The 20,216-nt window shown below is 42.0% G+C and overlaps 1 protein-coding gene across 1 annotated transcript; it reads right to left on the reverse strand.

The window, feature by feature from the left end:
* Positions 1-1,113: 1,113 nt before the first annotated feature.
* FAM216B (family with sequence similarity 216 member B) lies at positions 1,114-9,377 on the reverse strand. The gene is made up of 4 exons (XM_081949379.1): positions 9,290-9,377; positions 8,061-8,192; positions 6,805-6,925; positions 1,114-2,099 (listed from the first exon to the last, which is right to left on the reverse strand). Exons 2-4 carry the CDS (start codon positions 8,157-8,159, stop codon positions 1,963-1,965), a joined length of 357 nt encoding a protein of 118 aa, XP_081805505.1. The 5' UTR covers positions 8,160-8,192; positions 9,290-9,377; the 3' UTR covers positions 1,114-1,962.
* Between the last annotated feature and the right edge of the window lie 10,839 nt (positions 9,378-20,216).

The following is a 20,216-nucleotide window of genomic DNA, read 5'->3' on the forward strand; positions in this document are numbered from 1 at the left end:
GAGAGAAGCAACTTAGAACTGAGGAGACATTTCCTGACGGTGAGAACAGTTGGCCAGTGGAACAGAAGTTGTCTCCAGAAGTTGTGGGTGCTTCATCAATGGAGGTTTTTAAGAAGAGATTGGACAACCATTTGTCTGAAATGGTCTAGGGTCTCCTGCTTGAGCAGGGGGCTGGACTAGAAGACCTCCGAGGTGCCTTCCAGTTCTATTCTGATTCTAATTCCATTCGAATGTATCTCTATATCCAGAGCACACTTGCTGGATGTGCGTTTATACAGGAAGTCCTCAATGTATCACAGTTCATTTAGTGATCATTCAAAGTTACAACAGTGGAGAAAAAGGGACTTATGACAACTGGCATGTACTTATGACTGCAGCAGCCTTTTGCAACCTTCCAACAAGCGAAGTCATAGGGGAAGCCAGATTCATTTAACAACTGGGTTACTCATTTAACAACCACAGAAGATTTACTTAACAATGGTGGCAAGGAAGGTCGCAAAATGGGGAAGACTCACTTAACAACGGTCTCGCTTAGCAACAGAAATTTTGGGCTCAATTGTGGTCGTTATGTGAGACTACCTGCATCACCAGATCTCTATAAAATTAAGCTACTGTCTGCACAAAGCTCCCCATGTGGGTTTAAAAACCGATCTGTTCTCTAGGATGAATGGCAAAATAAAGATTATGCATTCAGAGGAGGCTGTGCTGGACTTGCAATAATGTTCCCCATGGTCATTGCTAATTCCACGGATGGTCTCCTTGGGTGCACGCCAGATGTCAAGTCCTCCTGACCAACGCTCAATAAATCCCAGCTCCTCCGAGTTTACGTCTTGTGGCACGCAGCAGAGCTCAAGACAAGGAAGAACCCAAAATTTCACAAAAATTTCCACAAGATGTTTCAATGCAAGGTTTAGGAGACACAATCTTGCAAGGTTCCACGAGGACCCTCCGTTTCATCCGTGAGTTAAGATGGAATCTCTCTCCAAGCAAATTTTTAACAGATTTAATAGATCAACAGAGTTGGAAGGGACCTTACAGGTCATCTAGTCCAAACCCCCACTCAAGCAGGAGACCTTACACCATTTTTGACAGAGGGCAGTCCAGTCTCTTCTTGAAAGCCTCCAGGGATGAAGCTCCCACAACTTCTGAAGGCAACTTCTGTTTCATGGGTTCATTGATCTCACTGTCAGGAAATTCCTCCTTATTTCGAGGTTGAATCTCTCCTTCTTCAGTTTCCATCCATTATTCCTTGTCTGGCCTTCAAATGCTTTGGAGAATAGCTTGACCCCTTCCTCTCTGTAGCAGCCCCTCAAATATTGGAACAACTGCTGTCTTGCCTCCCTTGGTCCTTCTCTTCACTAGACTAACCATGTCCAGTTCCTGCAAGCGTTCTTCATATGTTTTAACCTCCGGTCGCCTAATCATCTTGGTTGCTCTTCTCTGCACTTTTTCTAGAGACTCAACATCTTTTTTATAGTGTGGTGACCAAAACTGGATACCGTACTCTAGGTGTGGTCTTACTAAGGCTTTATAGAGTGGTGTTAGTATCTCCCCTGATCTTGATTCTATCCCTCTGTTAATGCAGTTTAGGATTGCATTGGTTTTTTTGGCTGCTGCTTCACATTGTTGGCTCCTATTTAGCTGGTTGTCCACTAAGACTCCAAGATCCCTCTCTCAGTGACTGCTATTAAGCCTGGTTTCACCCAGCCTATATATGTCCTTTGGGTTTTTCCTTGCCTAAGTGCAAGACTTTACTTTTCTCCATACTGAATTTCATTTTGTTAGAGAGGGCCCAGGGTTCAAGTTTGTCAAGTTGGATCTCTTCTTCCCAACGTGCCCTTTGTTGTTTGCAAATGTCGGAGCGACGGAAGGCAAAGCGTCCCGGTTTTCCCCAAGCGCCAAACCATGATTCATCCTCGCTTGCCAGGTGAGGGAGTTCTCCGTGGCTCCTTTGATTCATATTTAATGACAGGAATGCAGCTGTGTTCTCCTGCCATCTGCCTTTGCAGGAGACCTTCTTCCTCGCTTCGACCGAGGGCTGGATTTTGAATCTTTGATGAAGGAAGCGTAATATGCCACTTGCTGCTTTGTGATGAGCCCTGGAAATGGGTTCGAAAAAGAGGTCAGGAAATCATCAGGTGGACCAAAAACCCCATAACAACCTCAGCTATGGACGGGGGAAAGGGATGCGGGGGGGGGGGGGGACCGAGCTCTTCTATTGATAGCCGGTTGCTACTTTGTCCCCCCAAAACACTAAAAGTGTCCAGGATGACTGAAGCACAGGTGGAGAGCCATCAACGGTAGACAGCGTGAGTTGGCCAGGCCATAAAAGTCAGCGGAGTGAAGAAGGTTCCCTGCCATGCCTAGACTGCAAAGTTGGCAAATAACCCCCTTAATTGCAAGAAGAGCTCCAGGATGGTCTGCCAGCAGCTGTCGTCCCCGCGGTGATGTGACACGGTTTTCAATAATTGTAGGAGCGAAAGATGAGGGCGGCCTACTTTGTCCTTGCCTTAATTATGAGACAACTGTTTCTTTCTCTCTCTGTCTCTCTGTCTCTTTCTTTCTCAGATAGATATAGCTATCTAGCTATAATCCCTTTATCATCTCTCTATCATTCTCTCTCTCTATCATTCTCTCTCTCTCATTCTCTCTCTCTCAGATAGATATAGATATCTAGCTATCTAGCTGTAATCCCTTTATCATCTCTCTCATTCTCTCTCTCTCATTCTCTCTCTCTCTCTCTGATATATCTAGATATCTAGATATCTAGCTATAATCCTTTTATCATCTCTCTATCATTCTCTCTCTATCATTCTCTCTCTATCATTCTCTCTCTATCATTCTCTCTCAGATAGATATAGATATCTAGCTATCTAGCTATAATCCCTTTATCATCTCTCATTCTCTCTCTCATTCTCTCTCTCATTCTCTCTCTCTCATCCTCTCATTCTCTCTCTGATATATATAGATATCTAGATATCTAGCTATAATCCCTTTATCATCTATCATTCTCTGTGTCATTCTCTCTCTCATTCTCTTTCTCTCTCTCTCAGATAGATATAGATATCTAGCTAGCTATAATCCCTTTATCATATCTCTACCATTCTCTCTCTCATTCTCTCTCTCTCTCTCTCTCTGTGATATATATAAATATCTAGATATCTAGCTATAATCCCTTTATCATCTCTCTATCTTTCTATCATTCTCTCTCTCTATCATTCTCTCTCTATGTATCATTCTCTCTCTCTTATCATTAATTACTATACCAGTCAGTCAGTCAGTCAGTCAGTCAGTCTCTCTCTTTCTCCCTGTCCCCGATTCCTTTTAGATCGGCCTCTTTCTCTATAATTTACACACACACTCTTTCACACACACACACACACACACAAGCACCCTGCCTCTGGATATAATCCAGTGTTGTTTAGAATAACAACTTTCTGCTTTCCAAAATGACAGGGGGGGGGAATCTGATTTCTCTTGAAGGAGAAAACCAACCTGGACCAAACTGAGCCATTTCTTAAAACCAGGATAAGTCAGGATGGTTTAGAGCAGACAGTTATCCTATATTCTACGTTTGAAAGAAAGCCCCAATTGAAGTTGGCCTGTAATTTCATCCATCCAAGTTCACCAAACCGTAAACGTATGATCGTTTCCCAGAAAGGGGAAAAAAATGGTTTCCAGTTTTACCCCTATGTTAATTGTTTCTGTTTGGTCCACATATTTCATTACTCACAGAACGAGTAAACTAACACAAAGTTTTTCCAGAGTTTTGCAACCGAGCCAAGAACTATATAATTCAGAAATAGAATTTATGGGTGGAAGAGCCCAGGTTTCTTCAGGTATGGCTAGGAGAGACTTTGATTTGAAGAACCTACAATGCTGTTACAGATTCAGTTAAATCTGTGGTCAGCTCATCTTGAGGCCTGGTGACTTTCTAAGCGTATCCTTGAAGTTAGCAAGGCCACCAGAGGTGGTATTCAGCAGGTTCTGACCAGTTCTGGAGACCCAGTAGCGGAAATTTTGAGTAGTTCGGAGAACTGGCAAATACCGCCTCTGACTGCCCCTGCCCCCATCTATTCTCTGCCTCCCGAGTCCCAACTGATCCGGAGGAAATGGGGATTTTGCAGTATCCCTTCCCTGGAGTGGGGAGGGAATGGGGATTTTGCAGTATCCTTCCCCTTGAGCGGGGAGGGAATAAAGATTTTAAAATATCCATCCCCTGTCATGCCCAGCAAGCCATGCCCACTGAGCCATGCCATGCACACCGAGCCATGCCCACAGAACCGGTAGTAAAAAAAAATGAATGACACCACTGAAGGCCACAATATATGCCGTTTGCTATTCTCTTCCCTCCAGGGTATTTTTCCCAACTACGTACATTAGCCTAAAATCTTGGGAATTACTATTACTGGCATCGAAAGAATTACTATTACTGACACCAAAATGCTTGTAGATATGACAGGAGACAATATTTGCAGCTCAGGTTCGAACTGTGGGGTCCTTGGTGCTCTCTGCGGTTGGTTGTTTTCTTGCAGACGTTTCATGACCCAACTAGGTAACATTATCAGTGCTTAGTGATGACATTGATCAAGCCACTGATGATGTTAACTTGTTTTTGCTTGAAAACATTTTGCTTCTCTTCAGTTCTGACTAAAAGGTGGAGGATGGAAAGATTTATATTCCTTGGAGTCATCTGGTTGTTAGCTCTCTTTTGAAATCCTTCTATTTTTTGGAAAAATGAAGAAAGTCTAGTTGGAGGAACAGGAGGGGGGAGGAGAGTAGTAGGAACAGGAGGAGGAGGAAGGAGGAGGAGGAGGAGGAGAGGAAGGAGAAGGAGAAGGAAAAGGAAGAGGAGGAGGAGGAAGAAGGAGGAGGAGGAGGAGGAAGAGAGGAGGACGGAAAAGGAGAAGGAAAAGGAAGAGGAGGAGGAGGAGGAGATAGGTAGATGACTGAGACTCTCCATGGACATTTCTGTCATAAGCCATGCAGTGTTGCCACTTCAAGGTCACATCATTTTAAACCAACTTGGAAAGACTGTTGTCTAAAAAACGCCACCTGTTTTATCAGGGACAACGCTGAGCCAAAGTGAGATGGGGAATGGTTTTAGGGGTGTGGGTTGAGCATTTAAAAAAAAGACATTTTAAAAAAGACAGCAAGCCAAAATGGTGAAAATCTGTACAACTGGAAGGAAAACAAACGGAGAGAATTTTTTATCAAATTCAATATATGAAGAGATAAATTATCGGGCAGGAAAGCAGGTTCTCATTTAAATTCTGGCCCATTTTTCATGCAGGTTCAGACATTTGGCTCACCCCAAAGACAGGAATTGTCCATCTGTGGATTCCGATTCTAAGTCAAAATCCTCCCAGAACATCATTTTTCTAATATAACTTTGAGGAGAAACTCGACTGAATATATTGCTTTTTATTTCTGGCTTTGTCCTATCAAGAATGGTATTTAGGAATGAACTTCAAATGTTTTGGAAACGTTTCTCTTTAGACATTAAATTGCACGCTTATCTTGCTTTAAATACAGACAGTCCTCGACTTATGACAGTTCACTTAGTGAGCGTTCAAAGTTACAATGGCACTACAAAAAGTGAGATTTGTGGCCATTTTTCACACTTATGACTGTTGCAGCATCCCCATGTGAACAAAATTTGGATGCTTGGCAATGGATTCATACTTACGACGGTTGCTGTGTCCCAGGGTCATGTGATCCCCTTTTGCGACCTTCCGACTCACAGATTAACTTAACATCCATGTTACTAATTTAAGAACTGCAGTGATTCACTTAACATCTGTGGCAAGAAGGGTCGAAAAACAGGACAAATGTTTCACTTAGCAACAGAAATTTTGGGTTTGGTTGTGGTCATAAGTATAGGATTACCTATACCAAAAACATTTCTTAATATAACTTTGAAGAGAAAGTCTGCAGAAACAAATGCCTTTTGCTTCTGGCCTCTCCTATGTAGGATCGTATTTATTTAAGATTTAGGAATGAATTTAAATATTTTGGAAATGTTTTTTCTTTAGAGATTAAATTGCACACTTTTCTTGCTTTAAATAAAGAGGGAGACCTTCCTTTCGGATGTTTGGCAATTGACTCATACTTATGACCATTGCAGTGTCCCAGGGTCATGACCCTCTGACAAGCTAAGCCAATAGAGAAGCCAGGTTCACTTAACAACCGGCTTACTAACTTATCAAGTGCAGCAATTCGCTTAACGTCTGTGGCCAGAAAGTCTGTCCAATCGGGCAAACTCACTAAAACTCACTTAACAACGGTTTCAGGCAGTTTGAGGCTCGACTGTGGTCAAAAGGCGAGGACTACCTGTACACTCGGAAAAATGCTTCATGCCTTGTGCAGAATCGGCTCCATTGTGTTCTCCATTGTGGTCATAAGTCGAGGACAACCTTTGTACATGAAGATATACTGAAGACGGAATTCTTTTCCCTTTTTTTGTATAGCGAAAGATTCATTCCAAAGTATTTGTTTTCCAGCTGTCTGGGGGCGTGTTTGGAGCATGGTGGTGGAGAGACACTAAAGATAAACGGATGTGGCATAAACAGCATTCAGAGCGCACGGAGGCGCATCACGCATGAATGTTTGGCCTGGCCCCGCTGAGTGGAATAAAGCTTTTGGCCAAAGGCTGCGTGAACCCTGCCTGCTGAAGCAGCATGAGCTCCGGCTGGGAGAGAGATGCGCTTTCACGGCCCATAAAACTGGTCTCGTAATCCCCAGATTTTGCAATCCCTCCTGGCCTCTCCAGATTTCTTTGGATCGACCTCGGCTGATACTCACCCAGAGCGTTTTGGCGCTGAAGGCTGATCGCGTATCGGCGGCACAAGGCTTCTCGCTGCCCCCGGCTGTCGTAGGTGCTCAGGATGCTATAAAAATAGCGTCTTTGTCCGCCGTCCAAACCCTGCCAAGGCAAGGACCGGTCTAGTTAGGGATGGCAGACGGGGCAATCTGGAATTGATCCCCTCCTCCTCCTCCTCTGCACAATGCAGGCCACGCCTCGGACTTCTAGCCAAATTCAGCCAAATGCCTTGGGAAAAAGTGACTTATGGGCTCCTTGGTGCTCTCTGAGCTTGCTTGTTTTCTTGCGGACGTTTCATGACCCAGCTAGGGAACATCGTCAGGACTAGTGATGCCTTTGTGTCAACCCTGAGCTACAAATATTCTCCTTTAAAGTGGCCTTTAACCCACACCCCAGGCTTTTGGAGTGAATGCAGCAGCTCATCAAACCCACATATGATCAGCGTGGTCTTTCTTTCTTTCTTCCTTCCTCCCCCTCCCTTCCTTCCTTTTTCTTTTCTTTCCTTTCCTTTCTTTTCTTTCTTTCTTTCTTTTTTCCTTTCCTTTCTTTCCTTTCCCTCCTTTCCTTCCTTCATTTCCTTCTTTCCTTCCTTTTTCCCTTCTTTACTTTCTTTTCTTTCATTCCCTTTCCTTCCTTCCTTCCTTTCTTTTCCCTTTCCTTCCCCCTTTCCTTTCCTTTTCTTTCTTTTTCTTCATTCCTTTCCTTTTCCTTCCTTCCCCCTTTCCTTCTTTCTCCTGTCTTTCTTTATTTCTTTTGTTCTTTCTTTCCTTTTATTCCTTCTTTCCTTTCCTTTCTTTTCTTTCTTTCCTTCCCTTCCCTCCCTCCTTCCCTTCCTTCCTTCCTTCCTTTCCTATTTCTATTTCTATTTGCCTTGATTTCCATGTCTATTTGTTTCTATTATTTCTATGTACACATTTCTTTTCAGTTAATCCCTTGATGTGACTGACTGGATGAAGGTTGTTTTGCTCCAGGCGTGACTCCTATCCAGTATTCCCACAGCCCCCTGACCCATCTATGCCCTAAGCAAATTGTGAAAACAGGCGGATGAAGGAATTGTCTGCCAATTAGGTTGGAGCTCTCTTCAGGGATGTGCCTGTTTCAACGGTTAAAGGAACTCTGTGGATCAAGGCAGCCTGCACCCCCTCTCCTGAGCACTGAGAAATTGACTTCCTAAGGGCCACAAGAGTGGAGGACTCGACTTCAGGCTCCTGTAAATTGAGCTAACCAACTCCATTACCTTCATCAAGAAAGAGTCCCATTCACTTGAAGGAACTTGTACCCTTTGCAGTTTAGGATAATGGTGTTTGCTAGGATTTTGATTCTCACGTTCTCCCATCTCGACTGTTTCCAACTACGAGCAGGAAAGGAGCTGTTGATGGGGGGAAAACCCAAAAATATATAAATTTGGCTCCTGGCTTTATTTTAAAAAATCAGTTGTGTTACAGCATTGTGCAAGATTTCTCTCTCTCTCTTTTTTTTCCTCTTTTTCTCTGTCTCTCCCCCCTCTCTCTCTTTCTCTCTCTCTCCCCGCCCTCTCTCTGTCCCTACCCCCACTCTCCATCCTCTCATCTCCCATCTCCACCTCCCAACATCTCCATCTCTATCTCTGTGCAAAGATGGGACTTTATGTAGGGCTCAAGATGATGTCTTCCTGGAGTATAAATTCACCTTTGTGGACAGCATTGCTTTACTTTAATGCTAGCAGTTTCCACCCGTTGCTTCTTGTTCTGTCTTCAGGTGCTTTGGCCAAGCTATTCTTCGTCTCTTTATGACCTTAAAGTACATAAACTATAGGTAGAAGCTACAGTTCTCCAAAAGCACCGCTGTGATGGTGCCTCCAGATGTTGTGGGGGCTTCATCAGTGGAGGTTCTTAAGAAGTGATCAGACAACCATTTGTCTGAAATGGAATAGAGTCTCCTGCTCGGGCAGGGGGTTGGACTAGAAGATCTCAAAGGTCCCTTCCAACTCTGTTATTCTGAGAACAGGGCTACCTAAATTTTGATTTGCCCTCAAAGTTCAAAAGATAGCCTTGAGTTAATTCCCATCACTGTTTAATCTCTCTTACAGGATGGCTGTGAGAATAAAACAAATACTCCAGAAGGAAACTTGGAAAAAAGAATAAATTATAGTTATATTCCATAGATTGAAGCACCTCAAATGTGTGTGTGTGTGTATGTGTATTTGGTGTTCTCTCTCTCTCTCTCTCTCTCTCTCACACACACACACACACACACACACAGACAGACACATACACACAGCACCAAATACATAAATACATTTATTTTTAACAATGCTTTCCCTCTGCAATTCAAACCCTTTGTCTTCTGACAGCTGAGGCTAAAATATACATGAGCTGAAGCAAGCAGCAAAGGAGGCATTGACTTGCAAATATCTAGTCAATTTCTTCTACCCAGCTGGGTTTGAAAGATTCAATATGAAATCCAATCCGTTCATTATTGACTTACCCCCTGATTTTGCAAAAAATACTTCTTCTTTACCAGAGAGATATTAATATTAGATCCACTCACTTGCAAGAATCTTCATGATATCGTCTGTTTGGTTGACTAATAACCTAGCAACACATACACACACACACACACATACACACACAAAACAGAAATGAACAGAGAGAAAAAATGGAGAGAGAGAGAGAGAGAGGGAGGGAGGGAGGGAGGGAGGGAGGGAGGGAGGGAGCACACTCTGAATTTGGCTGAATTTGGCTTAATGCCTGAAGCACTTCTTGACTAGCTGTCAACTTGGAGACTGGTTTATTCATTTTGTCCCTACCGGCATAAATCTGACCATTAAAACCTTTGCTTTTCTCCTAGCAACTGCCTTAAAAGTGGAGTTGCATGGCGGATGTGATAAATCTGTATTTATCAGAAGAGGAATAAATGGCCATTGTTTAAGTCCTCAGATCAATATGTCACATATTGGAAAAGCTTCGGGTTTTTTCTTCGTTCTTCTTTTTTTAAAATTCATCCTCTCCAGTTCTTTTTCTTGGAAGACTCTGGAGTCAAACTGAGGTAATTGGCAAACTTTAATTAGGCTGGGCACCACTGGGTCTATTTAGGGTTAAATGGAGCCTCCTTTGGGTTAGCTAACTGAGTCAATTAATCTCTTTTGGGAGCTGCTCCCAAACTCTCCTCCCATTGAATATTTTGGGAGAATTGGGGTATCAAATGATGAATAGTCATGGGCAAACAGGGAGCTACATGGCTGAGGTGATTTGTAGACATCATGCTAGAGTTAATCGAACATTTTTTCTATCGCAACAAATAAGCAAGGGAGAGAGAATGATAGAGAGATGATAAGGGGATTATAGCAGGAGGAGAGGGGGGAGGGAGGGAGACCAGCAGACGGATGGATGGATGGATGGATGGATGGATGGATGGATGGATGGGATGGGATGGGATGGGATGGGATGGGATGGGATGGGATGGGATGGGATGGGATGGGATGGGATGGGATGGGATGGGATGGGATAGGATAGGATAGGATAGGATAGTATAATATATTGACAAACAGACACAGACAAGAAATGATAAAGAGATGGCAGATAGATAGATAGATAGATAGATAGATAGATAGATAGATAGATGATAGACAGAAAGAAAGAAAGAAAAAGAAAGAAAGAAAGAAAGACAGAGAAGGACAGAGAGAAAGAGATACAGAGACAGATAAAACACTGAGACACAGAGAGAAAGAGAGAGAGATGATAGATAGATAGATAGGTAGGTAGGTAGGTAGGTAGGTAGGTAGGTAGGTAGGTAGATAGATAGATAGATAGATAGATAGATAGATAGATAGATAGATAGATAGATAGATAGATAGATGACAGAAAGAAAGGAAGAAAGAAAGAAAAAAGAAAGAAAGAAAGACAGAGAAGGACAGAGAGAAAGAGAGACAGAGACAGATAAAACACAGTGAGAGAGAGAGAGAGACAGAGAATGTCTCTCTATCTGAGCGATCCATTTCTTATCAGCTCCCCTGTCAATTGGGCTCATCAGCATGACAATGGGACTTGCTGTGTCCCAAGAGCCGAATATAGATAGATGGAGATGCTAGACAGGCAATAGATGATAAAGAGATGAGAGCTAGATGAGAGAGAGTGAGAGTGAGAGGCAGAGACAGAGAGGATGATAGATTGACAGACACAGATGATAGCTGATAAAGAGAGAGAGAGAGAGAGAGAGAGAGAGAGAGAGAGAGAGAGAGAGAGAGAGAGAGAGAGAGAGAGAGAGAGAGAGAGAGAGAGAGATGAGAATAAAGGGATGATACTTAGGGAAGATGATGGACAGATAGCTGCCATCTAATAGATTCAAGATGACCATATGGAGCACTGTGAATTGGGCTGTTTGTAAGCAAAATTCACCTTTGACCCAAACCCTCATTTTCCTGCCTACACAGCTACAGTCCCATCTCAAAACTGAGAAAAAACTGAAACAAAACAAAACTAGCAAACAGATTTGAATGACAGACATCCCTCAGTTTGGATCCCCAGTCCAAGCCCCATCAATGACTCTTTCTGGATTAAAATGCAGACCAAACGTGACTCCTTTGATTACAAAGATCAGATGGCATATTTTACTTGAAAATATCCTCTCCAGCTGTGACCAGAACTGGGTTACCCAAATTCAAATCGGCGCTAGAGGACAGCAAAGAGCTAAGGCTGCCTCCAAAATTTTTGCTCAGCTTAAATCTCTGCAAAAGGTTCTGGTTGCCCTCCATAATTATTCTCAAATTTGAGACATGACAAAGCCACTTCTCTGAATCCTAGCAATATTCTGAAATTTTGAAGACATGTTCCCCTCTGTAGGAATTCAGAGGGCTGGCCTTGTTATTTCTCAAATATCTGTTGGTCTGTTTGTCTACTGGATAATTCTAAATCTAGAATGAGACCTAATTTGGCCAGTGGAGAGAAATCAGGTGAAAAAGCAGCTAGAAATGGAGGCTAAAACATATGAAGAACAGAGTCTCATCTTTGAGCAGGGGGTTGGACTAGAAGACCTCCAAGGTCCCTTCCAGCTCTATTCTGATTGATTGACTTCAAAAAATTTCTTTTTGTAAAAGTACCATTCTTTTACACCTGCCAACTATAGAGTCAAAGCGGATACTTTCTTAAGTCAACCTCATGATGCACTTTCTGGTCCATTGATCTTCCTTCCCCATGTCTACACACCCACCCACAATACCACACTCACAAACCTTAGATTAAAGGCTCTTCTAACTTGGGTTTTCCCTGCTAAAGTGAGATCTCTCCTTCTCGATTTGGAGATTCTTTCTTTGGGATGAATCCTTCGGTCGGAAGAGTGCAACCTTCCAATTATTTTACAATGCTTCCTATTTCTGAGAATTAGCAGAGCAAAAGTCCAGCTGATTATGGAATAAGGAGGAGGAAAATAAAAACCTCTTTTATCCATGATAAATATATGGTGCCAATCCAAATTCATCACCTCAATGGTATGTTTAAAAAGTGCAAATACACTCTAAGGTTGTTTTAGTGGTCCCCAAGAGTATTGACCGACTTAAATATTAGAATCGGGTTTAACAAAAGGCCGCACAAAAGCGAAGCTTGCGGGTGTTAAATTGAGCTTGAATGGAGTCTTAAGCATCCTGAAAGGTTTGTTATTTTGGGAAGCAAGAGTAAATATCAACAGTCCCTTGTCATATATAAATATTGAGTCATGTTTACTGAAAAAAACCACTTCGTAGGAATAGAAACCAGCCAGGTTCCAAAGCTAACCCTCCGCTCTGAAATGCTACTTTTCTCTACGTAGGATTTTTTAATGGAAGAGCCTGATCTCACATAAATTTCTGTACACATTCTCATATGACACAGCCTTGTGATGATTTCCTGTAATTCTGGTTGCAGAAAATAAAATAAGTAAAAACCCAAAATCTCTACTATTACCAGATGTCACCTTGTGCTACTAAGAAACAATAGCAAATGAGAATTATCATCTTCATTTAACGAGCCCATAATCCCTTGTGGGGTGGAGCCTGAGCAACTGGATGGAGCTAGCAGAGTGTTTAATGGCCGGATGCCCTTCCTGTTGCCAATGCGGAGTTTTGTTCAGCAGATATATTGTCATTGTGCCCAGAGAGAGAGAGAAATATCTGCCACTACCTAGGATCAAACTCACAGCCTACTGGTTGTGAGGCAAGAGCTCTACCTCTAGGCCACCACACTACTCCAGCAAATGAGAATTATCAATAGATATAAATAAAAATAGACATTAATAGTTTCACTGATATTAATGATGCTTTCCTCCATATCAATGCCACCGTCTTTAATGAACTAAGATCCTTTTTATAATGGCAGAAGTTATTCAGTAATCCGATGAATTGTTGAGGCTTTAGAAACAGTGCAGAGAAGAGCAACAGAGATTATCAGGGGACTGGAGCCCAAAGCATATGAAGAACAGTTGCTGGAACTGGGTATGTCTAGTTTAATGGAAAGAAGAACTAGAAGTGAAATGATAGAAAGAAGGACTAGGGGAGACATGATAGCAGTCTTCCAATATCTCAGGGGTTGCCACAAAGAAGAGGGAGTCAAGCTATTCTCCAAGGCACCTGAGGGTAGAACAAGAAGCAATGGGTGGAAACTAATCAAGGAGAGAAGCAACTTAGAACTGAGGAGAAACTTCCTGACAGTTAGAACAATTAACCAGTGGAACAACTTGCCTCCAGAAGTTGTGAATGCCCTAACACTGGAAGTCTTTAAGAAGATGTTGGATAGCCATTTGTCTGAAATGGTGTAGGGCAGTGATGGCAATCCTTTTTTGGCACCAAGTGCCCAAATCAGAACGCGCATGCATGCACATTGGAGTGCTGGAAACCTGAAGACCAGCTGTCTGGTGCCTGTTTTTTGGCTGCTTTTGGCCATTTTCCAGGCTATTTTCAGGGCATTTTTCATGGCATATTTAGGGCATTTTTCAGTCTGTCTTTGGGCCGTTTTCAGCCATTTTCTAGTGCTTTGGCATCTGCCAAGATCTTGCCCACTGGAAACCAGAAGAGCAGCTGGTGACAGCACATGTGCCCACAGAGAGGGCTCTGCAGGCCACCTCTGGCATGCGTGCCATGGGTTCGCCATCACAGCTATAGGGTTTCCTGCCTGAGCAGGGGGTTGGACTAGAAGACCTCCAATGTCCCTTCCAGCTCGTTCAGTTATTCCGTTCTTTTACGTCAAAAGATCTAGGCAGGAGGAGAAGAAAAATACAGAAGAATTCCACCTCTGGGAGAAGGCTGGGCAAGGACTCGACCTGCTGCCAACAGGGCTTCATTCTAAGCCCTCCCTTGAGGTCACAAAACAAAGCAGCTAGGAAGGGGTTGGAAGGCATGGTTATCTCCTTGCCAATAAGGGTTCTGCTCCGCTTATCTCTTCTCCTACAGCATCTAGTAGGAGAGAATGTTGACATCCTCTGAAGGGCTTGTGGGAAGGAGGGCAAAGAAATTGCTTTTAAAACTAACACGGCTTTCATAGATGGCTTAAATAGTGGGAAGTTAAGTCTTGGCAGGGTTTAATTGCCAACAACAGGATGTGCCAAAAATCATGCCGAAATTGATAACAACATTGGACTAGAAGACCTCCAAGGTGTCTTCTGTTCTGACTGAGGCTTCCCAATAGCCTGAAGCAAACTCCTTGTCCCAACAAAAACCCCTTTTATTAATTGACTGTGAATTCTGCTCATTCACCTCCAGCAAAGTCTTTCGAGGGAGGTTTTACAGTCACAGACATTATCTGGCTTGGAGAGCTGCCAGGACGATCTCTGCGAAACCTGGCAAGGAGTCTAGGAAAGTCACGAACCAATTAAGCGAACTCATTGTCCCCTGCAAACTCCCCTCCCCTTTCGCTCCTCTTTTATTTCCTCTGGGAGGGGCCATACACCGTCCACCTGTGGCCTTACTCCCAAGTCAACACTTGTTCTTTAGCTGTTCCCTTCGTCTGGCAACTCTGCTCATGTGCACACTGGGAACAGGCTCCACCTGTTCGTCTGCCTCACTGATGTCTGACTCCGAAGGCAGCTGATAAATGTCATACAGCACTGGCCACCTCTCTGCCTCCGACACAGAGCCCTCGTCTGAGCCTTCCCCAGACTCCAGGATTGGCCCAGGTTCCTCCCCAACCTCCTCACTCTCCGAATCTGCTGCTATCTCCACTGGTTGCTTGTGGGCCACAATACTTTCCAACTGTTATTCTGTTATTATTGTCCTGTCCTCCATATTCTTTGCAAGTAGAAAATCTCCTTTAGATATTATGGCAATTCTCTGAAGCTACTGACTGCCTTCTCGGCCAGTTGACTTTCAACTCTTTCATCTGTATTGGTCCCATTGGTTATGAGGGATGATCTACAAAGAAGTCCTATGCCCTTGTTTCCCATATTCCTTCGTGATTCATTGACTTCATTTGTATCTTTGGGTTGAGTTTTGGAGTCTTCTTGTTCAGACTTTGATGTTGAGATTTTGGAAAAAGTGCAAAGAAGAGCAACTAGGATGGTTAAAGGCCTAGAGACATATGCAGGACTTGGGTTCGGCTAGTCTAGAGAAAAGAAGGACTAGGGGGGATATGATAGCAGTACTCCAGTATTGGAGGGGCTGCCATATTTTCCAAAGCACCAGAAGGGAAGGTGATCAAGGAGAGAAGCAACCTGGAATTAAGGAGAAACTTCCTCACCATGAGGACAATTCACCAGTGGAACAGACGTTGCCTTCAGAAGTTGTGGCAGCTTCGTCACTGGAGGTTTTTCAGAAGAGATTGGACAATCACTTGTCTGAAATGATATAGGGTCTCATCTTTGAACAGGGGGTTGGACTAGAAGACCTCCAAGGTCCCTTCCAGCTCTATTCTGATTGATTGACTTCAAAAAATTTCTTTTTGTAAAAGTACCATTCTTTTACACCTGCCAACTATAGAGTCAATGCGGATACTTTCTTAGGTCAACCTGTAATTCTGGTTGTAGAAAATAAAATAAGTAAAAAAACAAAATCTCTACTATTACCAGATGTCATCTTGTGCTAGGAAGGCAGGGTCCCACCATCCTGGAAAACAGCTTTTATTTCATTAATTCCAAAAGAAGATCAGGATCCTACCCAGCCAAAAAACTACAGGCCTATTTCATTACTTAATACAGACTATAAAATCTTTGCTAAAATATTGGTAAACAGGTTAATGCCAATTGCGCAACAAACGATCCACAATGATCAGTCTGGTTTTATACAGGGAAGGCAAATGAAAAGTAATGTAAGACAAATCATTAATATAATGAAATATTTGGGAAAGTATAATCAAGTCCCGGCAGTGCTTTTATTCTTAGATGCGGAGAAAGCATTCGACCAAGTCAATTGGCAATTTTTAATAAAAATGCTACAAAAGATGCAGTTTGGAGAGCATTTCATGCAATCTATCAAAGCAATATACCAGAAACAGACAGCACAAATTATATTTAATGGAGGCTTAACAGAATCTTTTAAAATTGAAAAAGGAACAAGACAGGGGTGTCCCTTGTCTCCATTATTGTTTATTTTAACCCTGGAACTGTTATTGAACAGAATACGTGGGTCTGATGAACTACAAGGAATTAAGATTAGGCACTACGAATATAGAGTAAGAGCATTTGCGGATGACTTGGTTGTAACTTTAACCCAGCCGGGGGAATCAGTTATAGGTCTAATGAATATAATTAATCAATATGGTCAAGTATCTGGGTTCAAAGTAAATCTAGGGAAGACAAAGATGATAGCTAAAAATATGACTATGAACCAAAAAAAAAAAAGAATTAGAAAGAGTAACAGGATGTGAGATAGTAAAAAAGGTTAAATATTTAGGAATTTATATTACAACCTCAAATGGGAAATTATATAAGTACAATTATGAATCATTATGGCATAAAATACAGATAGAAATGAATAAATGGAAAAAACTACAATTGTCTTTGTTGGGAGGGATTGCTGCAGTTAAAATGAATGTTTTGCCCAAGTTTCTATTCTTCTTTCAAATGATACCAATACTTTAAAAAGACGCAAATTTGGAAGAATGGCAGAAAGGTATTAACAATTTTGTTTGGGCAGGAAAGAAACCGAGAATAAAACTTAAAATAATGCAAGACATACGTGAAAGAGGAGGCTTAAAAATGCCCAACTTAAAATTATACTATGAAGCAGCAGTTTTAACAACAATTAGCGATTGGATTAACCTAACAGAGGATAGAATATTGAATATTGAGGGTTATGATTTGGTATATGGCTGGCATGCTTATTTAATATATGACAAGAAGGCCGACAAGATCTTTAAAAGTCATATTTTAAGGAATGCCTTACTGCGTGTCTGGAAAAAATATCAATATAGGCTAAATGACAAGATACCCATGTGGGGGGTGGCTAGACACGCTATAGAGAACATAAGTGTATAACAAAAATAAGATGTAACTACATATGCAGAACTCCTTGGTATGGATAGAGGTGCACTACAGTTAAAATCTTTGAATGCATTAAGAGACGAAAGGGTAATTCAAACCTGGTTTCAGTATGGTCAGTTACAGGCTAGATGGAAAAAAGACCAGAAATCCAGTATTATCCAAAATGAGGATAACTTGATAAAAGAAATCAGGGACCAGGGTCAAATGCACATAAAAAGGTTGTATAATGTATTGATAGAAATAGACTCAGAAACAGAATTAGTTAAAGATTGTATGATAAAATGGGCACAAAATTCTGAAGAGCCAATAGTGATGGAAACATGGGAAGAGATTTGGGTAAGAAATGTAAAATTTACACAAGCTCAGAACTTGAGAGAGAATTTTTACAAGATTCTGTACAGATGGCATCTAGATCCAAAAAGGCTAGCCTGTACGTATCTGAACCTACAATCTAAATGTTGGAGATGTGACTGTGTTGGTGCCACGTACTACCATATTTGGTGGACTTGTAAAAAAGTTAAAGCATTTTGGATAAAAATACGGTGGGCTATTAAAAATATTTTGAAAAAGAGGATAAAGTTCACACCCCAGTTGTTTTTGTTAGGCATAGTTTCAGATTGCACTGTCATAGAGACTAATTTGATCTTGAACCTAACGACGGCAGCAAGATTGTTGGTGGCGCAATACTGGAAGAAGGAAGAGTTGCCCACTATCCAAGAATGGATGTTAAAAGTAGTAAACTTAGCAGAGTGTCAGGCCTGTAATTCTGTTCCTTTTAGGATCTTTGGCCTGCCACACTTTTTAAAAAAATATTCTTATGCTGTTTCATTGGTATAGTAGTTGGGAGGGGGGAATAGAAAGGAGTAGGATTGTGGAATGGATTGTTATGGATTTCTTAGAAGCTCAAGGTCGTCTTTTGTCTCCGCACCTCGACACCTGGCCGGAAGAAGAGGGGTGTACATGCCAGCGTGGAAGATGAAGATTGGACCATGTGATGAATTATGGGGAGTGGGGATAGATGATGAACTTTTAACTGGGTGAACCCAAAGGATGTACATTAGAGTTGAAATTTCACAGCATAATGCCAAAATGTCTGTCTTATTAAATTGGAGTTTTAAGGATAACTTTGCCTTGGACAATGATTTAATTCTGCATGATATTTGGAACGCTGACACAGAGATGGCCAAAATTTCAGCGTATCTGAAGGACCACTCAGATGAGAAGTACAAGCTGGACTGGAGAAGATGGATTGACTATATTCAAAACAAATACCGGACTAAAAAATTTCAGTTAGCTTATGAATGAAGGCATAAAGGACATTACAATTTATTCAAAGTTAGTTTAATAAAGGGGGAGTTAAAGCACAAGAATAGTAACATGTTAAAATTAGTTAGCTTATGTTAGCATATGGTTGTTAACTGTTTATACCCTGTATTTTGCTCTGGGATGGAGGGGGGAGGGAGGGTGGGAAGAGGGAAGGGTAAGGGGGGGTGATAATTGTAAATTTTATTTTAAAAATTTAATAAAAAAAAAAGAACAGTTGCTGGTACTGGGTATGTCTAGTTTAATGGAAAGAAGAACTAGAAGTGAAATGATAGAAAGAAGGACTAGGGGAGACATGATAGCAGTCTTCCAATATCTCAGGGGCTGCCCCAAAGAAGAGGGAGTCAAACTATTCTCCAAGGCACCTGAGGGTAGAACAAGAAGCAATGGGTGGAAACTAATCAAGGAGAGAAGCAACTTAGAACTGAGGAGAAACTTCCTGACAGTGAGAACAATTAATCAGTGGAACAGCTTGCCTCCAGAAGTTGTGAATGCCCCAACACTGGATGTTTTTAAGAAGATGTTGGATAACCATTTGTCTGAAACGGTATAGGGATTGTCTGCCTAGGCAGGGGGTTGGACTAGAAGACCTCCAAGGTCCCTTCCAGCTCTGCTATTGTATTGTATTGATATTTTGAGGGGCTGCCAAAAAGAAGAGGGAGTCAAGCTATTCTTCAAAGCACCAGAGGGCAGGACAAGAAGTGACAAGTGGAAGATGATTAAAGAGAGATCCAGCCTAGACATAAGGAGAAATTTCCTGGCAGAACAATTAGCCAGTGGAACAACATGCCACCAGAAGTGGTGGGTGCTCCAACACTGGAGGTTTTCAATGAGACATTGGACAGCCACTTGTCTGAAATGGAAGAGGGTCTCCTGCTTGAGCAGGTGTTGGACTAGAAGATCTCCAAGGTCCCTTCTAACTCTCTTATTCTTTTAAAATGTCCACCTGTTCATAAACATGAGAGTCTGTCTTTCCTCCAAATGTAGGTTTAGTCTTTAGAGTAACTGGAGCAGATTTTTGTCCACTTCATGAAAGGAAGACCAATAGACCAGCATCTTCATTTTATTCTGCAGTTCCTGGTCATTGAACTGTCTCTCTTGTCAACTCAATGAACGCTGTTCTTTCATGGCACCAACTGAGATGGCTACATCTCATCCTGCTTTCTGTATTGGTAGCTGTTGACTGCAAAAAAAACCTCAGGTGTGTGCTTCTAAAGCATTTAGGGGTCACTGGCAAAGTCAACAATGCAGCCAAATACAGGAATCCACCTTTCTTTGCTTAAGGAGTAGAAAGTACATAAGCATTGGGTCGTTTTTCATGAGCCTCCTTCCCTACAGGGCTTATAATAGGTCTCTTATTGCCCTCCAACAGCCAACATCTAGGAAGGAGAACGAAAGATCTACGAAACAGGTACTTCTATGGAACAAGTGTCTCTTAATACGGGCGTTTGTTTAATTGGATGCTTTTGTCATGGCTTTTAATTCCTCCTTGCTGGTTTTTTTTTAAAAGCTTCTTCTCTACATCACTACTATCATCACAAATCTCCGTGTAGAAGTCTAGGTATATACACAGGGACAGTCTGACTTGCCTTCAGAAGCTGTGAATGCTCTGGCATTGGAAGTTTTTAAGAAGAGATTAGACGACTGTTGG

Source organism: Natrix helvetica (assembly GCF_964273705.1).
Source record: "Natrix helvetica genome assembly, chromosome: 3".
In the NCBI taxonomy this organism is placed as follows: domain Eukaryota; kingdom Metazoa; phylum Chordata; class Lepidosauria; order Squamata; family Natricidae; genus Natrix; species Natrix helvetica.

Bases quoted from the DNA above. Each gene is read 5' to 3' on its own strand.
- FAM216B (XM_081949379.1), bottom strand. From the start codon at position 8,159: ATGGGAGAACGTGAGAATCAAAATCCTAGCAAACACCATTATCCTAAA. The intron at 6,926-8,060 runs GTAATGGAGTTG...TTGCCTTGGCAG, and splicing joins GGGACTCTTTCTTGATGAAG to GGTTTGGACGGCGGACAAAG. The intron at 2,100-6,804 runs GTGAGTATCAGC...ACCCATTTCCAG, and splicing joins TCAGCGCCAAAACGCTCTGG to GGCTCATCACAAAGCAGCAA.